This window comes from Heterodontus francisci, chromosome 32 (genome assembly GCF_036365525.1).
Source record: "Heterodontus francisci isolate sHetFra1 chromosome 32, sHetFra1.hap1, whole genome shotgun sequence".
Classification (NCBI taxonomy): domain Eukaryota; kingdom Metazoa; phylum Chordata; class Chondrichthyes; order Heterodontiformes; family Heterodontidae; genus Heterodontus; species Heterodontus francisci.
The window spans coordinates 45,043,460-45,066,377 of record NC_090402.1 but is presented as its reverse complement, the minus strand read 5'-3'; the positions used below and the strand labels follow the sequence as shown (position 1 = coordinate 45,066,377).

Here is a 22,918-nt window from a genome sequence, read left to right as displayed (position 1 = left end):
TGTGCGGAGAGATGGGGAGGGAGTGGGGGAGTGTGTTTGTGGAAGAGGGGAGGGTTTACAAGGGATCATGGGAACACTGAGGTCCTGCTGAATTTAACATTTTTTTCACTTTGTTTCTCACCTGGCTGCCAGCAATCCCCAGCAACTGGAAAAGATTGGGGTTTATTAGGGAGTGTTAAACTGGCAATTGGGAGGGTGGGGGGGAAACGGGGAAGTTTGCCAGGTAGAAGGGAGGGATCGAACCAGCAGTCGGTAAGGAGGGAGGACCGGGAGAGATAGCGGGGCAGAAAGAGGGGGGTGGTCCCGGACTAGCAATCGGGTTGGAGGGGAGATGGGAGAGATGAGGGTTTGGGTAGGGGTTAGTGGTGGCTGGTGGCGGTGTTTGTACGGCAGACCATTAGTTTAAGGAGGTGGAGGGAAGCACTCTTGCTCCTCCTGGCTCACAAGCAGAGCTGTAAAAAGCCCTTAGCTGTTCGATCTAGCAGCTGTCAGTCATCTCCATTTTACTGCAGGGTTTACCAAGACATTTTTATGTTAGCAGACATTTTATTGTTAATAACCCTGCCCCTCGCCCTCCCTTGGCCATCGTGGGGTGAGTTAAAAATACCTCCGTGAGTGTTTTTGGGTGTGGGGGACCGTGTATGTCTTGCACATAAGCCGATCATTGCTGAATGCAGGGCACATTTGGACACTTCAGCTTGTGTAGCTGAGCAACAACAACAACTTGCATTTATGTTGGTAGAGGTCGCGGGTTTGGAAGGTGCTGTCTAAGGAGCCTTGGTGCATGGTACTCCAAATTGCCCTCATTCTTACCCTAGTGTTTAAATCCCTTCATGGTCTCATTACCCCCATGTCTAACTGTCTGCAGCCCTACAATCCCTCCCCATTTTCCTCTGACTATGGCGTATTGTGCATTACCCCTCCCTTCAGGCCACCATTGGCTACTGTGCCTCAGTCACCTAAGTCCCATGCTCTGCAATTCCCTCCCTAGACACCTCTGTCTCTCCACCTCCCTCTCTTACTTCAAGACCCTCCTTGACCACCTTCTTGACTAAGCATTTTGTCCCTCTCCTATGATCTCTGTAGTGTTTGACTGATCAGTTTTCATTGCTTGGCCCTCCAGGGTGGAGCTGCTGAGCAAGAGTGGAACTGTGGGAGTTTTCTGGAAGCTTCCGGGAGACATTTTGAATCTGTCTCACAGGCTGCTGTTAAGACAGGTGCCGAAATCTGTGAGGCTTTTATAGTTAATGACAACATGCTTTAAATAAACCAGTTGGTTATTCAACAGAGTGTGATATCGGCATTGCTCAGAGTTAAATCAGATATCAAAATTAAACCCAATGTAGAGACAACAATCTTCTTCTTTGGCTTAGTGTTAATTTTTTGTTAATGTCTCAGTGAATCACCATGGGACTACACAACTGCAAGTTATTGTTGATCATCATTATAAATAACGGGGTTGAAAACTAATTCAGTGCAGGGTGTAGAGGGGCATTTTTGTGACTAAACAATTTGTGGTTTTTTAGATTTTAGATTTTTGTTTTAGATTTAGAGATACAGCACTGAAACAGGCCCTTCGGCCCACTGAGTCTGTGCCGACCATTGACCACCCATTTATACTAATCCTACACTAATCCCATATTCCTACCACATTCTCACCTGTCCCTATATTCCCCTACCACCTACCTATACTAGGGGCAATTTACCTATCAACCTGCAAGTCTTTTGGCTGTGGGAGGAAACCGGAGCACCCGGAGGAAACCCACGCAGACACAGGGAGATCTTGCAAACTCCACATAGGCAGTACCCAGAATTGAACCCAGGTCGCTGGAGCTGTGAGGCTGCGGTGCTAACCACTGCGCCACTGTGCTGCCCCATAAATAATAATTTATAAATACACCCAAGTACAAGCAACAATCTAATTGAAGTGTTCAGATGACTTATTCAGTGACTAATGGATTTGTGAGAGTGTTTGCAAAACAGTAATGAGTGAATGGTATCAGGTCAAGATACAGTTTACAGCTTGTCCATTAAATACAGAGATGAAGTCACTGTTTTGTAATCACTACTTTGAAATATATTGTAAATATTGGGAAGGTGTGTGTCAGACTCAGATTTAGAACAGTGCTGACAATCGTCGTGATTCATTCATGATGATGAATTAGTGATTTTAATGTCATTACTACAAATATTATTTAACTATCATTTGCAGTTGATTCGCATTGTATTGTACCAACTAGTTTGGGTCCAATTTTGTTAAATCCAGCCACACAAACTCTGATTTGTGTTTTTAAACAGAAAAGATAAGCAAAAAGTCCATTAGATTTTACTGGCACTAGCAACCAGCACTGTATATATTAGGGTTACGGTTTGGAGCAATTAACACTTTAAGTACCATAGCTGAAATTTTTATTCCCATGGCCACTTATTTTCTCCCCATCTTTTCTTCTCTCCCAATATTGCTTCTAATGTGAGAAACTAGGAGGAAGAGTTGCACCAGGCCTCTCAGTGCTCTGAGACCAAGTTTTCGTATACATGAGACTTGCTTGGAGTAAGTTGCCCACTGGCTGGCTGCCTGGTTATCCCGTTCCCTTCCTTCCCTTGTCAGAAGGGTGGAAACACTTTGCTCCTGTTAAACGTCTTTCATAAGTAACTCACCCGAGATTGGGAGCTATGTTGGGAATCACAAACAAAAATTCCATTTCTCCCGTCCCTATAGGATGGGCTTCTGGCTCGATGTCATTTACATCAGAATTCAGGTGGGACAGGTTTATTTAAATTCTTGATGTATCCCATAGTAGACACTGTTCCTAAAGCACTCTATAGAATGGTGGATGAGGCAGAATATATAAAAGAAAAAGAAAGACTTGCATTTATAAAGCATTTCATAACCTCAGGACGTCCCAAAGTACTTTACAGCCAATGAAGTACTTTTGAAGTGCGGTCACTTGTAATGTAGAAAATGTTGCAGCTAATTTGCACACAGCAAGCTTCACAAACTGCAATGTGGTAATGGCCAGATAATCGATTTTGTTCTGTTGATTGAGGGATAAATATTGGCCAGGACACCAAAGAGAACTCCCCTGCTCATCTTGGTTTAACATCTCATCCAAAGGACGGCACCTCTGACAGTGCAGCACTCCCTCAGCACTGCACTAGAGTGTCAGTTGAAATTTTTGCGCTCAAGAGCTGAATTTGAAATCCCAGTGGATGCGGGAGGGAGCGTATGCACAATTTGAAAATCATGTTCTCGGAGCGGTACTGGCTCCTGCCATCTTTGAAACACAAAGCAATTTGTAAAGGAATGCTGGGAGGGAGGGACTGGGAAGTACAGATGCCTCCAGTTAATTGGCAGTTGAGTTCTTTGAGGAGCTCATTGAAAGGCTTGTTAGGAGCAGTTTGTAATTTTTAATAGGAGTGCATGGGGAAAACCCCGGGCTGGATTTTACCTTAGGCAGAAAGGAATTCGCCACCGACTTAAAAGTGGGTGGCGAACCCACTTCTGCCTAGCCCGGAGATCCATCCCGCATTTTACTGGTCCCCGGGCTGTAATTGTCCCAAGGCGGAACTTCCACCCACTTGAGGGAGGAGGTCCCGCCTCCTCCGGGAGCGGTGGCCATTGCTGGGACTGCAGCCCAGCCGATGACATGGAGCCAGGAGTGAAGGTAAGTTGGGCATGCCTCACCAGGGGGATCGGTCGTGCCCTGGTGAGGCTAGGGTGGTCGTTAGGGGGGCATCTTGGGTCCCAGGGGTAGGTTGGGAGATGGGGCGGCCCTCAATTGGGCACCCTGTGTACGACTGCCATGGCAACCCACCCCCGGCGCACGGAAAGGCTGGCAGCTATCGCTGGGCGGCCTTTCACGTCCCCAGTACACCCGCTTGCCATAGGTAAAATACCCTTGGCTGTTAACTGGCCACTTAAGGGCCTTGATTGTCCTCGGGTGGGCGGGCCGTTTTCTCTCCCCCCCCCCCCCCCCCCCCCCCCCACCCGACCACCATAAAGTCGGCCGGAGGCGGGTCTCCCAGAGCCTCCTGCTCAATTTTACGCCGCCCCCATCCACCCCCACACCACCATCCGGCCTGCTGGGGTGGCATAAAATTCAGCCCCCCATGTCTGGAACATGACAGGTGGCAGAAGTCATGAACACTGCAGGGGATCAAAAGGGCTATTGAAAGGGCTGTTTAACATATTGTAGAAACCTAGTATAAAGTTCAGCTGCTTATAAAGTGCCCCAGAGTAGCCATTGCTGGAGCTGAAATACTGAAATTCTGCAGTGGTGAGTGGTAGGAATCTGGAGAGGGACGTGAGGCCGCTGGCATCACTTGGGCTCTAGGATTGGCAGAGGAAGGCTTGGTGAGTGAATGTGTGCTAGCTGAGGGAGGTCAGATGGGAACAGGCTACTCTGACATTGGACAGAGCAGCCAGGATGACCTTCAGCAGATGCAACCTCCTGGACCGCAGGAGGTCAGAGGAGCACGGGAGGGAGGTGGACGGGGGTGGGGGGGGGGGGGGGGTGGGGGTGGGGGGCTGCAAGGGGAAGAAGGCACTAACCTACACATCAGGTCTACCATCCATGAGTCAGCTATCGACAAATAATAGAGCGTGAGTGCTGGAGAAGGCTGCTCCTATCCAGGCAGATGATCTCGGACATTTGTGCTCTGATCCACAATGTCCTGAGGCCTTGTAGCCCACATGGCAGTCCCTTACCTGCAGCCATTAAGGTCACCATTACTCTGAATTTCTATGCATGCAGGCCGTTCCAAAGATAATCTGCGGACCTAGGTGGCATCTTGTAGTTGGCAGCTTATCGCGCCATCAGACAGGTCACGGATGCCATATTCAGGAGGGCAGGGGACTATATCCACTTTGACACAGATGAGCCAGCACATGCACAGAGGCCTTTGGGCTTTGTTGCCTTTGATGGATTCCCTCAGGTCCGGGGGGGGTCATCAATTGTACCCACGTAGCCATCAAGGCACCGACAGACTGGCCATTCAGATTCCTGAACAGAAAGAGCTACCTTTAACTAAATGTGCAGTTGGTCTGTGACTACAGGAAGTGAATCTTGCAGGTCTGCACCTGGTTTCCGGGAAGCTATCATAACTTCTTTACCCTGCAAGAGTGCTCGACACTGCATCACTTCAGGCCCACGTTCCAGACTCCCTGGGTGACTGCTGGGGGATAAGGGTTATCCCCTAAAGAGGTGGCTCCTGATGTCCATCCAAAAGCCAGACACGAATGGAGAGAGGTGCTACAACCAGAGCCATCTACTAACACGGACCTGCATTGAACAGACCATTGGCATCTTGAAGATGCACTTCCATTGCCTTGACCGGCCGGATGGTGCCCTCCGGTACGAGCCAACCAGAGTGTTTGTATCATCTGCTGCACTTTGCATAATGTGACACTGCAAAGAGGCTTGGAGATGGATGAGGAGGAGGACCTGGAGTGCTACTCCACCTCGGAAGAGGACTGGGAGGAGGAAGAAGAGGGTGAAAAAGTGGAGGTAGGGTTCACACAAGAGGTGGCTGCCGACCACGCAGTGGAGGATGCCCTGCCATGTCGTCCCATACCTCAGGGTGAACTGTAGGGGCCATGGCCATAAGGGCCATGCTGATTCAGCAGCGTTTCACCTGATCGCCTCCAAGCCCTTATGAAATATGAATTCACCTTCCAGCATGGAGAGCCGTCACTCTGCGATGACCCATATCTGTGAAGTCTTATTGCCAGCCATGACCGTGGAGAATGAAGTTTCCACGACCAACACGTTACAACATCACAAAGCATGGAATTACAGCAATCTCAGGACCCTATGGCACTCCCATCCACCCCATAAAACTCCACCCCCTTTTTGACATCAATAACACATATGTCCGATTGATAACATAAACAAGTAATAGTGCAATGAAAACAGAACAGCATACAAATGTGGAGAACAGAACCCAGGTGACCCATTAAGTAAAATCAATGGCCTGGCAACTTTCTCTAAAACTTCTATAGTGTGCTCCCCCCGTGACTGAGGATGAGGTGGAGGTTACCTGCTCCCTACTGTCTTTCTCTGGCTGAGATGCCTGTGGCTTCCATCCTCGTCTTGGAGGTTTCCCTGGGAGCTCCTGCACAGGCTGCTATGCCTTTGTCATTGCCGGAGCTGCCTCTGTCACAGGGCTTTGGCATGCCAATGGTTCCTGAGTGGGAGGGGGCAAGGGGCTGAAGCTTGACGCCAGTGCTGCTTCGACCATCTCAGCCCTTATCTGGCACTCTTGGACGCTGGATGACGCCACCAACTGTGACATCAACAGTTGGCATTCTCTCCAAGCATCTCAGCACCTTCAGTGACACTGAGTGGTCAATGTTACAGAGAGCCTCATTCTTTCTGTGCATATCAGTGCGCTGCTGCTGCACTCATTCAGAGCAGGTGCAGCATTCAGTTCTTCAGGAGGTTGCCCAATCTCTCAATGGAGGAGCTCATGCGATCAGATCTGAGTTATGACAGAGCACATGCGCTGCATGGACTCCCCCATTGCCTGTGCATGGCTCCTCAAAGCCTCAGGAATTCTGACATGCAAGAACTTATCTGCCTCTGGTTCTCGATGAAGACCCTCCTTGTTTGTGATACATGAGGCCCATCATATTCACCCAGTGGAGCATCGCTGTGTCTACCCTGCGTCCTCCGAGGGGGACTGCCCACAGCTGACTCTGCCTTACCCTCCTCCTCCTGCTCACACGTGATGTGAGATTCACTGAGTGCTCCCCTTTCGACTCTAACCTGTGGCCGAACCAAGGTGAGTATGACCGCACTGGTGGAAGGTGCTGAGGTGGGATGTGACGATGCTGGTTCCAGTGAGTCTCCCCTGCTGAGGAGGGCTGCACTGATTGTGCTTGTCCATTCTCTTCCCCCTCTTCAACTGACCCTGTGGGAAACATAAGAAAGAGGAAATGAGAACTCATTCTACTCAACAAGTGCCCCAGCACAACCATCCCCTTGGATGATAGCAGTTGAAGAGCCATAGTCTCCTCCACGCCCTTCACCTCAAGATAGAGCTATCCAGTAAACCTGTTGTTCATGACCTCCTGTTTCGTCATCCTCCACTGACTGACTCATGGGAATCCTGGCGATCTCCAGCGTCGCCTCCTGCATCAGTGTCAGAGTGTGGAGCTGGGCCACATCACTGCCTGTACTGGCCATTTCCCGAGTGTTATGGGCTGTCTCCTCCTGCGGAATAAGGGGAGAATGATTCATGAGTAGGCTGCCCTCCCTCATCTCTTCCAGCATAACATAAAGATGAGCTGATATGCCTTTTAGTGATGTATCCTTCTGAATACCACCCCATATGTGAGGGTCATTGCCATCTCATCAATGTGACTCGACTCTTGATCTGGCAATGTTAGGGAGAACTATGGACATTCTGTGAGGTCAACCTATCTGTATGCTGGTGTTTATAGAGACCTATCATCCGGGTGTCACTGGCCACTCACCTTACCAGACCTTATCAGGTCATTGAATCTCTTCCTGCACTGGACCCATGTCCTTCTGGTGAGTCCCCAGCTGTTGACCTCCGTGGCCACCTCCAAAAATGCCCCCTTCATCTCACTCGGCGGATTTCTGTTTCCGGATTCCGGGAACGGGACATCTCTCCTGTCTGCCACTGCATCCGTTAATACCTCGAGATGCCATCTGGGGAAGCATGCCCATATATATATATATATTCACATATATTGTGAATCTACAAGATAAGTACATTAAATCACAAGGGCTCAGCAAATTGGATGGTTGCATTTTAGTGAATGCTTATCTGACTTCATTAAATATTCATAGAACTGAGGACATAATGGCTGAGCATTGTGAAAATCAATTGAAGTCACCTTTAATTACCTTTTCACGGTAATTAATGTTGTCAAGCAGTTAATTCTTTTGCCCTCAATTGTTTTTCAGGTGTTCCGTCTTTGCTTTGGATCATATCCTACCGCTGTGGACAGTGGACTGGACAGTGAAAATTGGGACGCATTCAGTGCTGGAGAGAAACTGCTACAGCTTGAGGTAAGGGGAACTTCAGTTGCCATTGTAGGGGTACAATTCTGGGAGCATGAAAATAATTTTCTCCCCCATTTGAAGTTTTAGGCATTACAGATACTAAAGCAACAATCTTTGGAGCCAAGCCCCTCCTGTTTCTTTAGGAATTGCATACTATTCAGTGTAATTAACCCAATTACCCCCATGTTTCTGTCCCATTGTGTGGGAAACAGTCAGTGACAGGACAGTTATGAATTAAGTTTGGAGAAATTAGTTGTATCTGACACTGAGACATTTGCTATGAGCACTCTACTGTGGGAGGGATAGTGGAGGGGAGATTAGCGAAATGTGTAACTTGTAAGATGATCATACCGGTGCTTGTGTAATTATTAGCTGGGATGCCTGTTGTTAGGTAATATTAGTTTGCAATTCTAAAGAAATGGTAATGTAAACAAGCTACCCACCTGATTTAAAAAGCAAAATATTGCGGATGCTGGAAATCTGAAACAAAAACAAGAAATGCTGGATTCACTCAGCAGGTCTGGCAGCATCTGTGGAAAGAGAAGCAGAGTTAACTTTTCGGGTCAGTGACCCTTCTTCGGAGTTCCGAAGAAGGGTCACTGACCCGAAACGTTAACTCTGCTTCTCTTTCCACAGATGCTGCCAGACCTGCTGAGTGAATCCAGCATTTCTTGTTTTTGACCCACCTGATTTAGTTGAGTACTGTAATGTGGTAGGAAGCTCTCATCTTCATGGTTGTCAACTGACTCAGTGCACCACCGCATTGCTCTGACATTGTTCTCCTTGGTATGTGGTAATACACAGCAAGGCTGAGAAAATCACAGGTTGATATGATAGAATTGTTTAAAATTATGAAGTGGTAGGATGGAGTTGATAGAAACAGACCATTTCCAATGATTAAAGAACCTAGAATGATGGAACATTGATATTAGATTAAATGAAAGAGATTTAGGACAAAGTGCAGGAGAAACGTTTTTACACAGGGGTTTGTGAGGCTGTGGAATACACTCTGGGAGTTGGTGATTGAAGCAGACACATGTCAACATTTAAGAACAAATTAGATAGATGATAGAAGGAATGAGGGGAAGATGCAATATGGGAAGAAGGTGAGGACATGGTATTAGAAGAACTCCTCTTGTAGAGAATAAACACCAATGCTGCTTGGGTTGACTGGCCTGTTTCTATGATGCAAAGCACCTTGGGATTGTGTTCTATGTTAAAGGTACTACATAAATACAAGTTGTTATAATTTTGTGAAGACTCCTGAAAACGGAACTCCCCTGATTCTTCAGTGGGTAAATTCAGATGAAGTGTGGTACTGAATTGTACAGACCAGGAAGCTGTCAGGGTGAATGAACCAATTGGTGCTAAGTAGCCAATGTTGGAGTACTACAGTTGGCCTTGGTGCTTCAGGAGCAAGAAGGAGAAATATCAAACAAGTTTCCTGTTCCTAACTGTGGCCCAGTAACTCCTGTTGGGAATTACAGATCTGAAAAGAAGGAGCTAACGGGATCAGGCTGGGCTGTGTGGACTACCGCAACTGGATAGCTGTGGGTAGATTCACAAATGAGATGCTATAAGGTGACTGAAATTGATAGAACTACATCAGGACTCGAGCCCTTGGGACACAAAGAGACAATTTGCACTTATATTTCACTTATTTGCACTCATACCTTTCAAAACCCATTCCACCTTTCTAACAAGATGTTATACCAAGGTGTCATCTGTCTTGTCAGGTGGATGTAAAAGATCTCATGACACTATTCGAAGAAGAGCAAGAGAGTTCTCTCTGGTGTCCAGGTCAATAGTTTTCCCTGAACAAATATCCCTAAAACAGATAACTTGGTTGTAATCTCACAGCTGTTGGGGGGCCTAGCATTGTGCAAATTGTCTTCCATGTGACCTACATTACAACAGTGTAGGGGTACAAAAATATTGGTTGTAAAGCACTTTGGGATGTCCTGTGTTTGTGAAAGGCTCTATTTAAATGCAGGTCTTTCTTGCTTTACAGCAAATTAAATACTTTTGAAGTGGTAATTCGGGACTTCTCCCTACTCCATATTACGGTGCTGAAACCAATTTCTTGATACTAGGTGCAACTCGTTATTCATGGAAGGTTAAGGGGGAATTTGCATGTGTGTGGGGTGAAGCCTGTCAGTTTTAATACTCAGTCTCTGGCACTTACAGTAAACATCTGCCTCTTGTTATATGATATGACTTATGGTAGGAGGAACCACCAGGTCTATCAATATGTACAATGGTAAAAGATAGGTGAATGATTATGGGCCAGAATTTACTGTAGCAAGGCATCTATAGATAGGAATTAGCTGGTAGTTAGACTTGCCCCTGCACCCTTCAGCTCAAAAAGAATTGCCCCCAAAGTTGCTAAAATTGGGAGTTGATAGCGCTGCTGTGATGGATCTTAAACTAGAGTGGGTGAATTCAGTGTAAAATCAGGCACAGAAAGAGAAATAAAGAGCGGGGAAAAAAAAAAGTTGGATTAAGACAGAGAGAAAAAATGATAAGGGGAACGTAAGAAGAAGAAAATCAAAATTAAAAATTAACACATAATCTCCCCAAAAACATCAAAACATAAAATGAAACTCCACACTTGTAATAGTTAATTTTCTCCACTAGTGAGGTTGATTGGCAGTCATTAACACTTCACACACTGTTAACTGAATACTTCTGCTTGTAATGACAAGACTTAACTTTCTGTGGCGTGTTTAATGAATAATTATTGGAATCTATTCTAAGAGACAGGATAAACTGTCACTTGAAAGGGCACAGAGTAATTAAGGATAGTCAGCATAGATTTATAAGGGAAGATCTTGTCTAACTAACCTGATTGAATTTTTTTGAGAAGTAACAAGGAGGATTGATGAGGGTAGTGCAGTTGATGTGATCTACATGGATTTTAACAAGGCTTTTGACAGGGCCCCGCATGAGGATGTTGCCAGGAATGAAAAAATGCAGCTGTGAGGAAAGATTGGATAGGCTGGAGTTGTTCTCCTTGGAACAGATAGGCTGAGGGGAGATTTGATTGAGTTGTACAAAATTGTGAGGGACCTGGATAGAGTGGATGTGAAGGGTCTATTTACTTTAGCAGAGAGGTCAGTGACTGGGGGCATAGATTTAGAGTGATTGGTAGAAAGATTAGAGGGGAAATGAGGAAAAGTTTTTTCACCCAGAAGGAGGTAAGGGTCTGGAACTCGTTGCCTGAAAGGGTAGTAGAGGCAGAAACCCTCAACTCATTTAAAAGCTATCTGGAAATGCGCCTCAAGTGCTGTCACCTGCAGGGCTACAGACTAAGTACTGGAAAGTGGGATTAGGCTGGGTGGCTTTTTGTTTTTTGGCCGGTGCAGACACGATGGGCCAAGTGTCCTCTTTTGGTACCATAAACCTTCTATGATTCTAACAGCAACATAGAAACATGACCAAAGGCGTTTCACAGAACTATTATCAAACAAATTTGACACCAAGCTACATCTGGAGATGTTAAGACAGAGGATCAAAGGTTTGGTCAAAGAATTGGGTTTTAAAGACCATCTTAAATGAGGTGGAGTTGCAGAGCGATTTAGGGAGGAAATTCCAGAGCTAGGGCAACTAAAGGCACAACCGCCAATAATGGAGAGATGAAAATCAGGGATGTGTAGGAGCCCAGAATTGGAGGAGCATAGAAATCTCAGGCCGGATGATGTTACAGAAATGAGGAGGAGCTTGGCCATTGAGGGTTTTGAAAGTAAGGATGAGAATTTTAAAATCTAGGCATTGCTAGAATCACAGCTAATGTAGGTCAGTGAGCACAGGGGTGATGGGTGAATGGGACTGAGTTTGACTTTGGATGTGGGCAGCAGAGCTTTGAATGAGGTCAAGTTTATGGAGAGTTCATGGAGGGAGGCAACCAGGAGAACATTGGAATAGTCAAGTCTGGAGGTAACAAAGGCTTGAAGAAGGGTGTCAGCAGCAAATGAGCCGATGCAAGGGCAGAGGTGGGCAATGTTATGGAGTTGGAAGTAGGCTCTCTTAGTGATGGAGAGGATATGGGTTGGAAGTTAAGCTCAGGGTCAAATAGAACACCAGGTTTAAGCCTCAACTAATGGCCTGGGACAAGGATGAACTTGATGACTGAGGAGCAGAATTTGTTGCTTAAATCAGTTCCCAAAACAGACCTCTGTGTGACATTCTCCCAGGCTGTTGACAATCCCGGTGCAATCACCCTCTGGGTTCCATTCATCAACCAATGATATATTCTAAAATATTCCCATTAATTACTATGTTCTTCCCGTTCAATATCAGCCTTTCCTGAGAAACTGACGGTCTTACTGAAATCCAAGTGCATCACATCCGCTCATCAACCTCCCTAGTCATGGTTTCAAAAAAACCCACTAAATTCGATTGGCAAGACCTCCCCTTTGTGAACCCATTTTGACCATCTTCCATTTTGGTCACCAATTATCACAATTAAGCACTTCAAGGTCAGGTTTACAATGGCTTAGATCAGGCTCAATGTTAATATAAAATGTGCCAGGTGCAGTATTATTTAGCTACTTGGCTTGTTCACACAAAGTGATGGCACAAGTGGGACAGCAGCATCAGTTAATTCTACACGTGAAGTTCATCATTAATTTTCCATTTGTAGTGGCAAGGCAGTTCACTTTGTGTTAAGGGTTTTAACATCCAAGCACTTAAGCATAATATGTTACCACTCATTTCCAATTTACGGCCAGTGGTAAGTTAATATAACATTTCAAGTAATCATGGAAATAAATCAGCTTAACAAGAAATGAGCCACTTGACCTTTAGGAAGCCTGAATTTATTTTTGCTGATAACAGAGTTATTTTAAGGTATGTAGGCCGTCCCAGTGACGGGTGGATTGTATCAAACAGCACATCCCTTCGGCTGTTCGCAAAAGGCCAAATACTGACTATACTCAACCAGCCCGTACTTGCAAAATTCAGAAAACAATGTATAACGTTAGATGTGACTCTGCGATTGGACAGGATTTGCTTAACGATCCTGAGCGTGCGAAGAATTACACTAACAACTGATTTAAGATTATGAGTTGAGCTCGCAATGTGGCTCACTTATGCTTGCTAGACGCTACATATATTCATCTGCAGGGACCTATCCTTTGCAGGCATGCCCAGGTGTTGTGCCGTTTTTGAATTAAACAAATGTTTGGGAACAGTAGTTCCCTGTTGCATTCTCCATGGCAATTCCTTGACTAATCACAGTCAATTTGTCAACCAGTCAGCACCCTTTTCTCATGCAGTATAAATTATTGCTCCCTTTGAAATTTGGCATTCTTGCATCTGTCCTGTTGAGTGCAAGATGAAAAGCTTCAACAGCATGTCTCTTTTTTCAGCAATACTCAATTTAAAACATGTTCCAGTTCCACCCCCAAAGCCCCTTAACTTGATCAGCACAGAATGTGTGCAAAAGAAATAGCAAGTGTCCCTCACATTCCAGATGTCACAGTTTGTTTAGATGTGAATTTGTCATGGATTAAAGTAAAAGAAATATGACCACACGTTTCATGCTGAGGTATTCTGAGCTGGAGCTGAAAATTAGCAGGCAGTTGCAATCAGTTATTGATCCACACCAGACATGAGGAATGCTGAATACTGTTGTAATTCATTATGGGAAGGCATGTTTTAATATTAAAGAAAAATTATTTGTTATTGTGCGTTCAATATATTTGCTCAGAAATGTTGGTGTAAGTCTCTCATTTATTGGCAAAGATAAAATAGATCATTTTGCTTTCAGATTATTGATTTTGTGTTTGAGAACTGCAGTGATTTTTCCTCAAAGTATGGTTGTAATTGAGCACGAGGAAAATACAGCACTCTGAAGTACATATGTTTGAAATGAGGCAATTTTGTTTCTATTGAAGGTGGCAATTCAAACTCAAAACACATTTTTAAACTAACTTTTTGGCCCATTCCAAACTTTCTCAAGAATCACTCTTGGGAATTCTGCACCATAGAATGAAGGTCTGTGCCCACTGTTTTTGCACAGGAATGAACTCCTGATCTCAAATGTTCCAACCAGTTACCAATTGGAAGCCAAATGCTTTCTCAGAGGAAGAGAGGGTAAAATACAGATTGGTCATTCTATTAATGGGGTATTAACACCATTGTCTCAACCACTGAGTTGGAGGCAGTGCGGGACTAACGGAAGGACTGACAGCAAACAGTCTATTTTACTGCAAACAAAGTCATTACATAATGCAAATTATGTGGATGAAAACCAGCACAGGCGCGATTGGCTGAATGGCCATTTTCTAGGCTGTATCATTCTATGATTCTATGAAGATCAACCCCAGTCACTTATAGCAGTGTGATCTCCATGGGTGATTGATGGAAAAATTACCCAATCATCTCCACTGTGGCTGGGAATATGAGGGTTACTTAATGCAGCCTGCTAGTACACGCTTGTGATCTTATGAGGGAAGATTTTGTGAGGCTCTGCTGCCTGATGAAAGCATTAGAGATTAGAGATGTGGCTATAAAACTCTGAATCCTCTGATCCCATTTTGTACCAAGCAAGGCTCTGTATTTGCAAAAGGTCCATGCAAATTCACCCTATAGTTTTAATAGAGCTCTGTCCTTTGATCCCTTAATGCAGGAACTGCCCTGCCTTCTGATAGCATTTCCCAGTTTTGTCATGCTGGAGAGCAGGAGGAAGAAACCAGCAGATTCATAGCTATAACGACAACCCCATAGGCAGGTCGTGATCGGAGCCCAGAGACGTCCAGTGGAGGAGATGTGGGCCTCAATTGTCACCCCAGCCCTATTATGAATACCATTATCCTAATGATGTATGATGAATTAATATTCTCATTTTCACACTGAACTCCCATGTAAAAGCACAGGTGAATTGTATTGTTTGTATTGTGAGAAACAGGGTTAACATTTCAGGTCGATGGCCTTTCATCAGAACTAGAAGATGTTCGAGATGTGTCAGTTTTTAAGCAAGTACAGAGCTAAGGAGAGGGGGCACCTGAGACAGTGGGAGTGGAGGAAATGTGTGCTGGTGCTCGAGGTGGAGATCTCTTATTGCTACACTCCCTGGCTCTGTACTTGTTTAAAAGCTGTTCATCTCCAACATCTTCCAGTTCTGTTGAAAGGTTTATCAACCCGAAACATTAGCTCTGTTTCTCTCTGCAACCTGACCTGACCTGCTGAATTTTCCATCATTTTGTGATTTTATTTCCAAATTGCAGCATCTACAGTATTTTGCTTTTGCATTATTTGTGATGTATCCATTATTTAGCTTTATATGAAAATATTGGCTCTAATACATAATGTTTGGGGATGCAGGGGTGGGGGGGGCTGGGGGGGTTGGTATTTGGGGGTGTGGCGGATGGGCAGGGCATAAGGTATAGTTGCCTTCCCTGAACACTGTGGAGTTTTAACTCCAAGGTATCTGTATTTTTTTTTAACTGATTCTCAGCCTGGAAGCCAGCCTCATTGACAGGCTTGGCTGCCTGTTCGGCGAGGAAGGCTCCGGAAAAGACTGCCACCTGTGTGACTGGATTTTATGAAATGTAACTCCTAACTGCACCTTTTTTCTGCCTCAGTTTTTAAATCTCTGTTCTATTCACTAGCTTCAAAGCGGTCACCAAAAAACCAATGTTTATTGATTTTGTGTAATTAGCGTCACTATTGCAGATGAAGCTTGACTGACAAATGAAGCATTAGTGTTATTTAAACAAGGCAGGCAAACAACAGACTAATGACGTATATATTAATGACTTCCTGAGGAATTTTTCTGTCATTCACAATTTACAGGTTTATTCTCAATATCGTCACCTGTTGTTGGCATTCTGACGTATGTTGCAGTAACAGCATTGTCAATTTTCAGAATGAAACCACACTGGAAAAATAGAGCAAGATGGAAACCACATCCAGAGTGTGACTTCTTTCCCTTTCTTTTCTCCGCAATGGTAGATATACTGGGAGCTATGAACAGATATCTACATGCTTTATTTTGGAGGGCGATTGTGTGCAGCGTGACCTCTTGAGCCCTCTGGGAAAGTTCTTGCCTTTGTAGAATGTTTCATATCGGAATTGTAGTAGTTCGGCATAATGTAATGCTGAGTAATGATTTTACTCAGAGCGGATGCAGGAGTGGTCGGTGTGGGAAATAAAAATAAATTCATACCAGTTTAGCAAGCATTGAAGATCTAAGGTTGGGGGCGGGGAAGTGGTGAAAACTGTCTGTTGAGGTAGAGCAGAGAGCGTAGCCTTGTATTTAGCCTGTGCCTGATCTCGGATGGCACTGGGCAGCAAAGAAGATGACCATTTGGCCCATCATGTTTGTAGTGGTTTAGCTCTTTAAGTTGAAGTATCTACTTCAATTCCCCCAACCTAACTGGCATAGTTTTCAAAATGTAGTCCTTGTCCAAAAGTTGCATGTGTTCAGTAGTTCTATTGCTAACATTATATTGTGTTCCTAGCCAGAAAATAGAAAAATGAATAACTTCCAATTTCCTGTGGTTTATATCTCTTTTTTCCTTGTTTCCAAAATGTTGCAAATATGTAAGTGGGAAAATGAGACTCAAGGGAATGTATGATGAATTTATTGAGCCAAAGATTTATGTTTCAGGAGCACCTTCTGGGAGGCTGGAGGAAGCTAGAAGGAGGACTGATTCATAAGGCACTGAGTGACCCAGAAAAAGTGACACACAGACAGACGCTTGTCCAGCTGTTGGCCCAGGCTCTTGGCCTAGCAGGATCCAGTAACTCCACGGATGGCTATGACCCAGAGGCACTTATTGGAGAAATGGAGGTAAAGTAGTGGAAGGATGTTTCAATAGTCAGACTTCTTTGTGTTAAAAAACAACATTCACTTTCTAGAATTTAAGTTACAAGCTGAATGCTGCAATGGATCCTATCTAAGGCTATCATTGGGAATTGTACAGAAAGCATGATGGATTATATAACTTCTCTGCAAATGAGAAAGCTATGACAGCCTATAATAATTACAAGAGCATGTGGAACAAAGTATATTGAGGGACTAATGTGCATTGGTTATAGATGGAGTAAGTGTCGCAACTCCTGTGAAATTCAACACTTACTGCCTCTATCAAGCAGTTTGCTACCTAACTATTGTAATATGCATAAAAACACTTGGAAGAGAGTAAAAATTCTTAGATCAGAGCAATAATAAATCATTTAATGCAACAAATCACGTACTCTAGTTACAGAGCCATACGTCAACCACTTTCTGTAAGTTGTGTTTTTTTGATGACTGGAGGTTAACCCTGTGGATAAATCATACTAAGGGGTTTATTGAGGTTTAATTAGCTGTCAAAGCACAAATTTTTAATTCAGCTCTAATCTGTAACCTTAATTTGATCCTCTTTCCCATCCCCCACCCCTCAATTACCTCAGAATGGAAAGTGAGTTTGATATTCTTTAGGTAATTTCTTCCTCCAGACCTAGTCACTTGTATTTATATAAAATGAAAAGAATGGGGAGAACTTTGATGGCCAAGGGGAGGCGAGTATGAGTGCGTGCAGGGAGTTAAATCCCCCAAAAATGACGCCGGGTCAAGATCCCGAGATCATCTCACCTTCTTCCGGGCTTAACTGGATGGGATTGAAAGTGAGCAGGGATCCCCCTTGCAGCTGTCGAGTTAGGTATTTAAGTATTATAATAGGTCATTAAGTACTATTTTAATGCTGCATTCTGGCCTTAATAGCCAGTTGTTTCCTGAGCTGTCAGCAAATCGCCAGTGTGAAAAAGGTGATTGCACAGTGGGAAGAGATTCTTCAGTGGAAGTGACAAGCTGGGAAGGCTTTGATCAGTGAAACTGAAGAGCTTCAGCCATGGGTGTGGGGAGACAGTGTAGTGGGGTTAATGGGCGTGGGGGAGACTATACTTGACTATCTCTGATAATGGGGGCCACCTATTCAGAGGAGAGCTGGAGCAGCGGGGAGCAGCAGCGGCCTCAACAACAAAGGCAGTCACATGGCACACATGGATACAGAGGTGCTGGTCAAGGGGCAGGAGGGGCCAGAAGGCAATAGCCACAGAATCAAATGTACCGTCAGAGGATCAGCTTCCTGAACATGTTGGAGCAGCACTACCACCAACGGCTTGGTCTATCTTGGCAGTTGGTGGCAGAGTTGTGCACACTCCTGGAGCATGACCTTATGCCACAAGGCTCAGGGGGACACCCTATGCCAGTAGCTGTCAAGTTGACAGTGACCTTGAACTTTTTAGCTTCAGGAGTTGGCAGCTGACCTATGTGGGAACTGGTAATTGGCAGCCCACAGCTGCATATCTCAGGTGACAGATGCGCTTTGTGTAAGGGCATCTGACTTCATCGCTATCAGCACAGATATGGCCAGTCAGACACAGAGAGCAGTGGGGTTTGCCTCAGTGGCAGGATTTCCTCAGGTGAAGGGTGTGATTGACTGCGTACAGGTTACCATCAAAGCCCTGTCATCTCAGGCTGGAACATTCATTAACAGGAAGGGTTCCCACTAAATAAATGTTCAGCTCATGTGCGACCATCATAAAAACTTCCTTCGGGTGTGCACAAGGTTTCCTGGCAGCTATCTTGATTCATTTATTCTGAGACAGTCGCAGATGCCGCAGCTGTTCATTCCACCATACAGCCTCTGTGGATGGCTCCTGGGAGACAAGGGGTACCCAGTAAATAGATAGCTGCTGACCCTAGTGTGAAACTCCACAACTGAGCCACAGGAGCGATATAACTGCTACCATCATAGCACAAGGGCCACTACTGAGCAAACCATCAACCTTTTGAAGATGCGGTACCAGTGCCTTGACTGATCAGGGGGCACCCTGCAGTACACCTCCTCAAGGGTTTCCTACTTTGTTGTGGTCTGCTATGCTCTGCTCAACATGGCCATCCAGAGCTGTTGGAACTGGAGGAGGTCCATGCGGAAGAATGCACCACCTAGTTGGAGGATGAGGATCTCCAGGATAATCAACGGGAAGCGTGTGAAGGCAACTCAGGGATCAGACTCGTGCGGAGACACGCTGACCTTGATGCCCTGGTCCAGGAACATGAGCACCACAATATCTCAGGCATATAAGTGCATGAGCTGCTCCATTGAAAGAACCACCACCATCATGGATGCAGGATCAGTGGATTGGCATGAGCAACTTGCATGATGCATTCTGTAGCATTGACCGGTCCATTGCATTGATGTTTCATGGATGCTTACATGTCCAGTCAGGTGTTCTCACGCACCTGCTAAGTGTGGAAAGATAGATGAGCCACTGAAAGGGCTGAGGTAGGAAGTAATAATGTAGATGGTGGCACCACCCAAGGGACCCCATCTTCGCCAAAGCATGGCAGTTCCTCCAATGGAAGACTCTAAATTGGACTGCCAGTTTATACGTAGTGGTCCCTCTCGAGAGTGCAAGGACAGATCCATTTCTCATGGGGTTTAGCACCTTTGATACAGCAAGTATTCTGTGAGAGCGCATGACTCTATGACAGTCTCAGACCTCACACACAGACAGGACCTATTGGCAATGCCATTATCTCCCACAACAAAAATGACATGATAAATGTCACTTTTTGAACACAACCATTTAACTCACAGTGCATGGATTTAACAAAAGCTTCATAACGTGCACCCAGGTGAACCACTTTGTGATGTTAACAACGCTTCTCTTGCACTTGCTCTTATGTGGTGCTCCCCTGTGGCTAGAGCAGATGGGGAGGCAGGCTGCCTGGCATTTGAGATGCGCTCGGGTCTCTGTGCACTGACAGCACTGCAACAGGCTGCACCAGCTGCATTTTAGGGACAGCCTCAGTTATGGGGGTGTGAGCCTTATTGTGTGTATCAGTCAGAGAGGCAGAGGGGTCGGCTTCAGAAGATGTGGTCCCTAGGATGGTAGCACTGTCTACATCATCCCTTCCTGCCTTTCATGGCCCAACTGAATGTCTGTATTTACCGGGTGCGCGAGAACACCAGGTTGGGCGTGCATGAATCCATGCGCCATCAATGCAACGGACCAGTCAGTGCTACAGAATGTATCATACAATCTGTTCATGCCAGTTTGCTGCTTCTGCATCTATTTGATGGACTGTTGCATCCACGAGTGTGGTCACTCTTTCAATGGAAGAGCTGGTGCACTCATATGCCTGAGACATTACGGTGCATATGCCATGAATGGACTCCTCCATTTTCATCGCAAGGGACAGCACTGCCTCAGGAAACTCTGCATCTCCTTTTGCTGCTCCACAAGTACTCGCTTTGTATGTGACCCCCCCCCGCCCAAGGCTCAGCATCCCCAGCCGGGTAAGAATGGCTGGAGCTCTGATGGGGACTGCCTACAACTGCCTCTGCCTCCATCTCCTGCCTGCTTCTCTCACCTTGTGCTATGATGCTCACCTTGTGTCACCTGTATAAATGTGTGTATCTGTGCTGGTGGAGGGTGTGCTTGACTCTTGTGACTGTCCTTCCTCAGAGTGTAATTCGTCCTCTGAGGTTGCTGTGGCCTCCACAGTTGGCTGCTGCTGATCCTCTGGCATTGGCCCTGTTTAAGAGAGAAAACATCAGCACTCGACCTCCTTTGCCTCAGCAGATGCTTCAGCGGATCAAATTTCATCTACTGAAAACAACTTCAGAGTTGGAAACTGCTACAAAGAACTTCCATGGAGCATTCAATAAACCTGCTGCACACCAATCTTCCCAACACTGACTGCCTGCACTGCGGCCAACCTTGCAATGCCAAGGAGCTCTTCCTCCATGAGTGTCAAGATGCCGGGTAGGCCACTGCACCCTCGAAACAACTCCTCTTGTGGGTGTTGTGATCTCATTTCTTCTGCAATGTGAGGATGGGGAGATCAGCTACACTTAACCTTCCCATTTTCCCATCCTGATCCACTATCGGATGTGATGCTTCTACCATTATATTTGCCCAGGCTTACATTACCATTCTCCCAAATTATATTGCTAGTAATCCAGAGCCCAGGCTAATGCTCTGGAGACATGTGTTCGAATCCCACCATGGCAAATGGCAAAATTTGAATACCATTAATAAATCTGGAATTGAAAAGCTAGTCTAATGGTGACCATGAAACCATTGTCGATTGTTGTAAAAATCCATCTGGTTCACTAATGTCCTTTAGGGAAGGAAATCTGGTATCCTTACCTGGTCTGGCCTACAAGTGACTCCAGACCCACAGCAATGAGATCGACTCTTAAATGCCCTCTGAAATGGCCTAGCAAGCCACTCCGTTGTATCAAACCGTTAGCACTGTTGGTATACCTACACTCCAAGAACTGCAGCAGTTCAAGAAGGCTCACCACCACCTTCTCAAGGGAAATTAGGGATGAGAAATAAATACTGGCCTAGCCAGCGACACCCACATCCCATGAACGAATAAAAAAAAATGCTCCCTTCTCTCAGGTGAGGATTGGCAGTGTGCAATAATCTCCTCGGTGTACCTAATCAATCCCTGCCTTTAGGCCCTCCTGTTCAGAGATGTGCTGTCCCTGCAAGATACTCAAGTCTGACAGCTTGGCTTTGCTTCATACTCACCTTGCTAGAATGCAGAAGGGTCATTGAAGCACTTCACTCACTGGCTCTAAGTGATACAGACCACACTGCAGCTGCTGACTTCTCCGGTGACCTCCAGCCATGCCTGCTTTATTGTCTGGTAGACCTCCTGCTGCCACTGTCCAGAAGCAAAATATTCCACCTGTCTCGGACTGCTTCTCTCATGACCTCAAGGGAGGCGTTGGTGAACAATGGGACTGCCCTACCAAGACAGACTGCCATGTTACTGCTCTGATAGACTGTTCCCTCAGGGCTGATTCTCTCTGGCTGCTTGCACTTTGAATCCAGATGGGCACCTTTAAATAACTCCTGCTACTTCTAACTCTTGCCTCCTGCTCTTGCCCACCGTCTGTCATTTGATGGATATCATGGAGGCGACCCACTAATTGGTTATCTCCCTCAAATTCCTGACGTTCAGTGCATTCTGACCTCCAGCAGGGTTGGGACCCGGAAATAGTCCTGACATTGGGGTACCGCAGAGATTGGGAAAATCCAGTCCCAGCACCCTGTTTGTGAACCTTCCCCAGTGTTTTGGGAGTGAGGAAGTTGTCCAGCTCAACAGTACAAACATTGCATTGCCGGCATGTACTGATGCGCCAAGCGGAGTCGGACCAGTATCTGAATTATAATACCTTGTAAATTGGAGTTAATTTGGCTTTTTAGAACAGTTGGTCCAGTAGTTTTGCTAACCACAGGTGAAATCATATAGCCTGCTTTTGAAATAATCACATTTGGAGCGTTGAGTGGCTGAGTGGATTTAAATTCAACCTAGACTGAATGAACTAATGTGAGTTTGGACTGCCGTAGACCTTTGTTACAAATTTTGTATCTGCACTAAAAGGCTTAGTGCCACTGGTCACTCCCTAGCATCAGGCTTCAAGCTTTGCTGCACAATAGCGTGTTAAGCAATAGTGTGACCCGGGGACCATAACAGTAACATAGGAACATAGAAAATAAGATAAGGCTGAAACATTTGCAACAATCTTCAGCCAGAAGTGCCGAGTTGATGATCCATCTCGGCCTCCTCCTGAAGTCGCCAGCATCACAGATGCCAGACTTCAGCCAATTCGATTCACTCCGCGTGATATCAAGAAACGACTGAAGGCACTGGATACTGCAAAGGCTATGGGCTCTGACAATATTCTGGCAATAGTACTGAAGACCTGTGCTCCAGAACTTGCCACCCCCCTAGTCAAGCTGTTCCAGTACAGCTACAACACTGGCATCTTACAGCCTTGGTTCAAACATGGACAGAAGAGCTGAATTCAAGAGGTGAGGTGAGAGTGACTGCCTTTGACATTAAGTATGCATTTGATTGAGTATGG

At 45.6% G+C, this 22,918-nt stretch overlaps 1 protein-coding gene across 4 annotated transcripts in view; it reads left to right on the top strand.

The window, feature by feature from the left end:
* abca2 (ATP-binding cassette, sub-family A (ABC1), member 2) overlaps window positions 1-22,918 on the top strand; it is a 585,325-nt gene that overhangs the window by 276,413 nt on the left and 285,994 nt on the right. For all 4 annotated transcript variants that reach the window (XM_068012728.1, XM_068012729.1, XM_068012727.1 and 1 more), the window contains 2 exons: window positions 7,935-8,039; window positions 16,648-16,830. In XM_068012728.1, coding sequence (XP_067868829.1) covers window positions 7,935-8,039; window positions 16,648-16,830 — 288 coding nt within the window. The remainder of the gene's footprint in view (window positions 1-7,934; window positions 8,040-16,647; window positions 16,831-22,918) is intronic.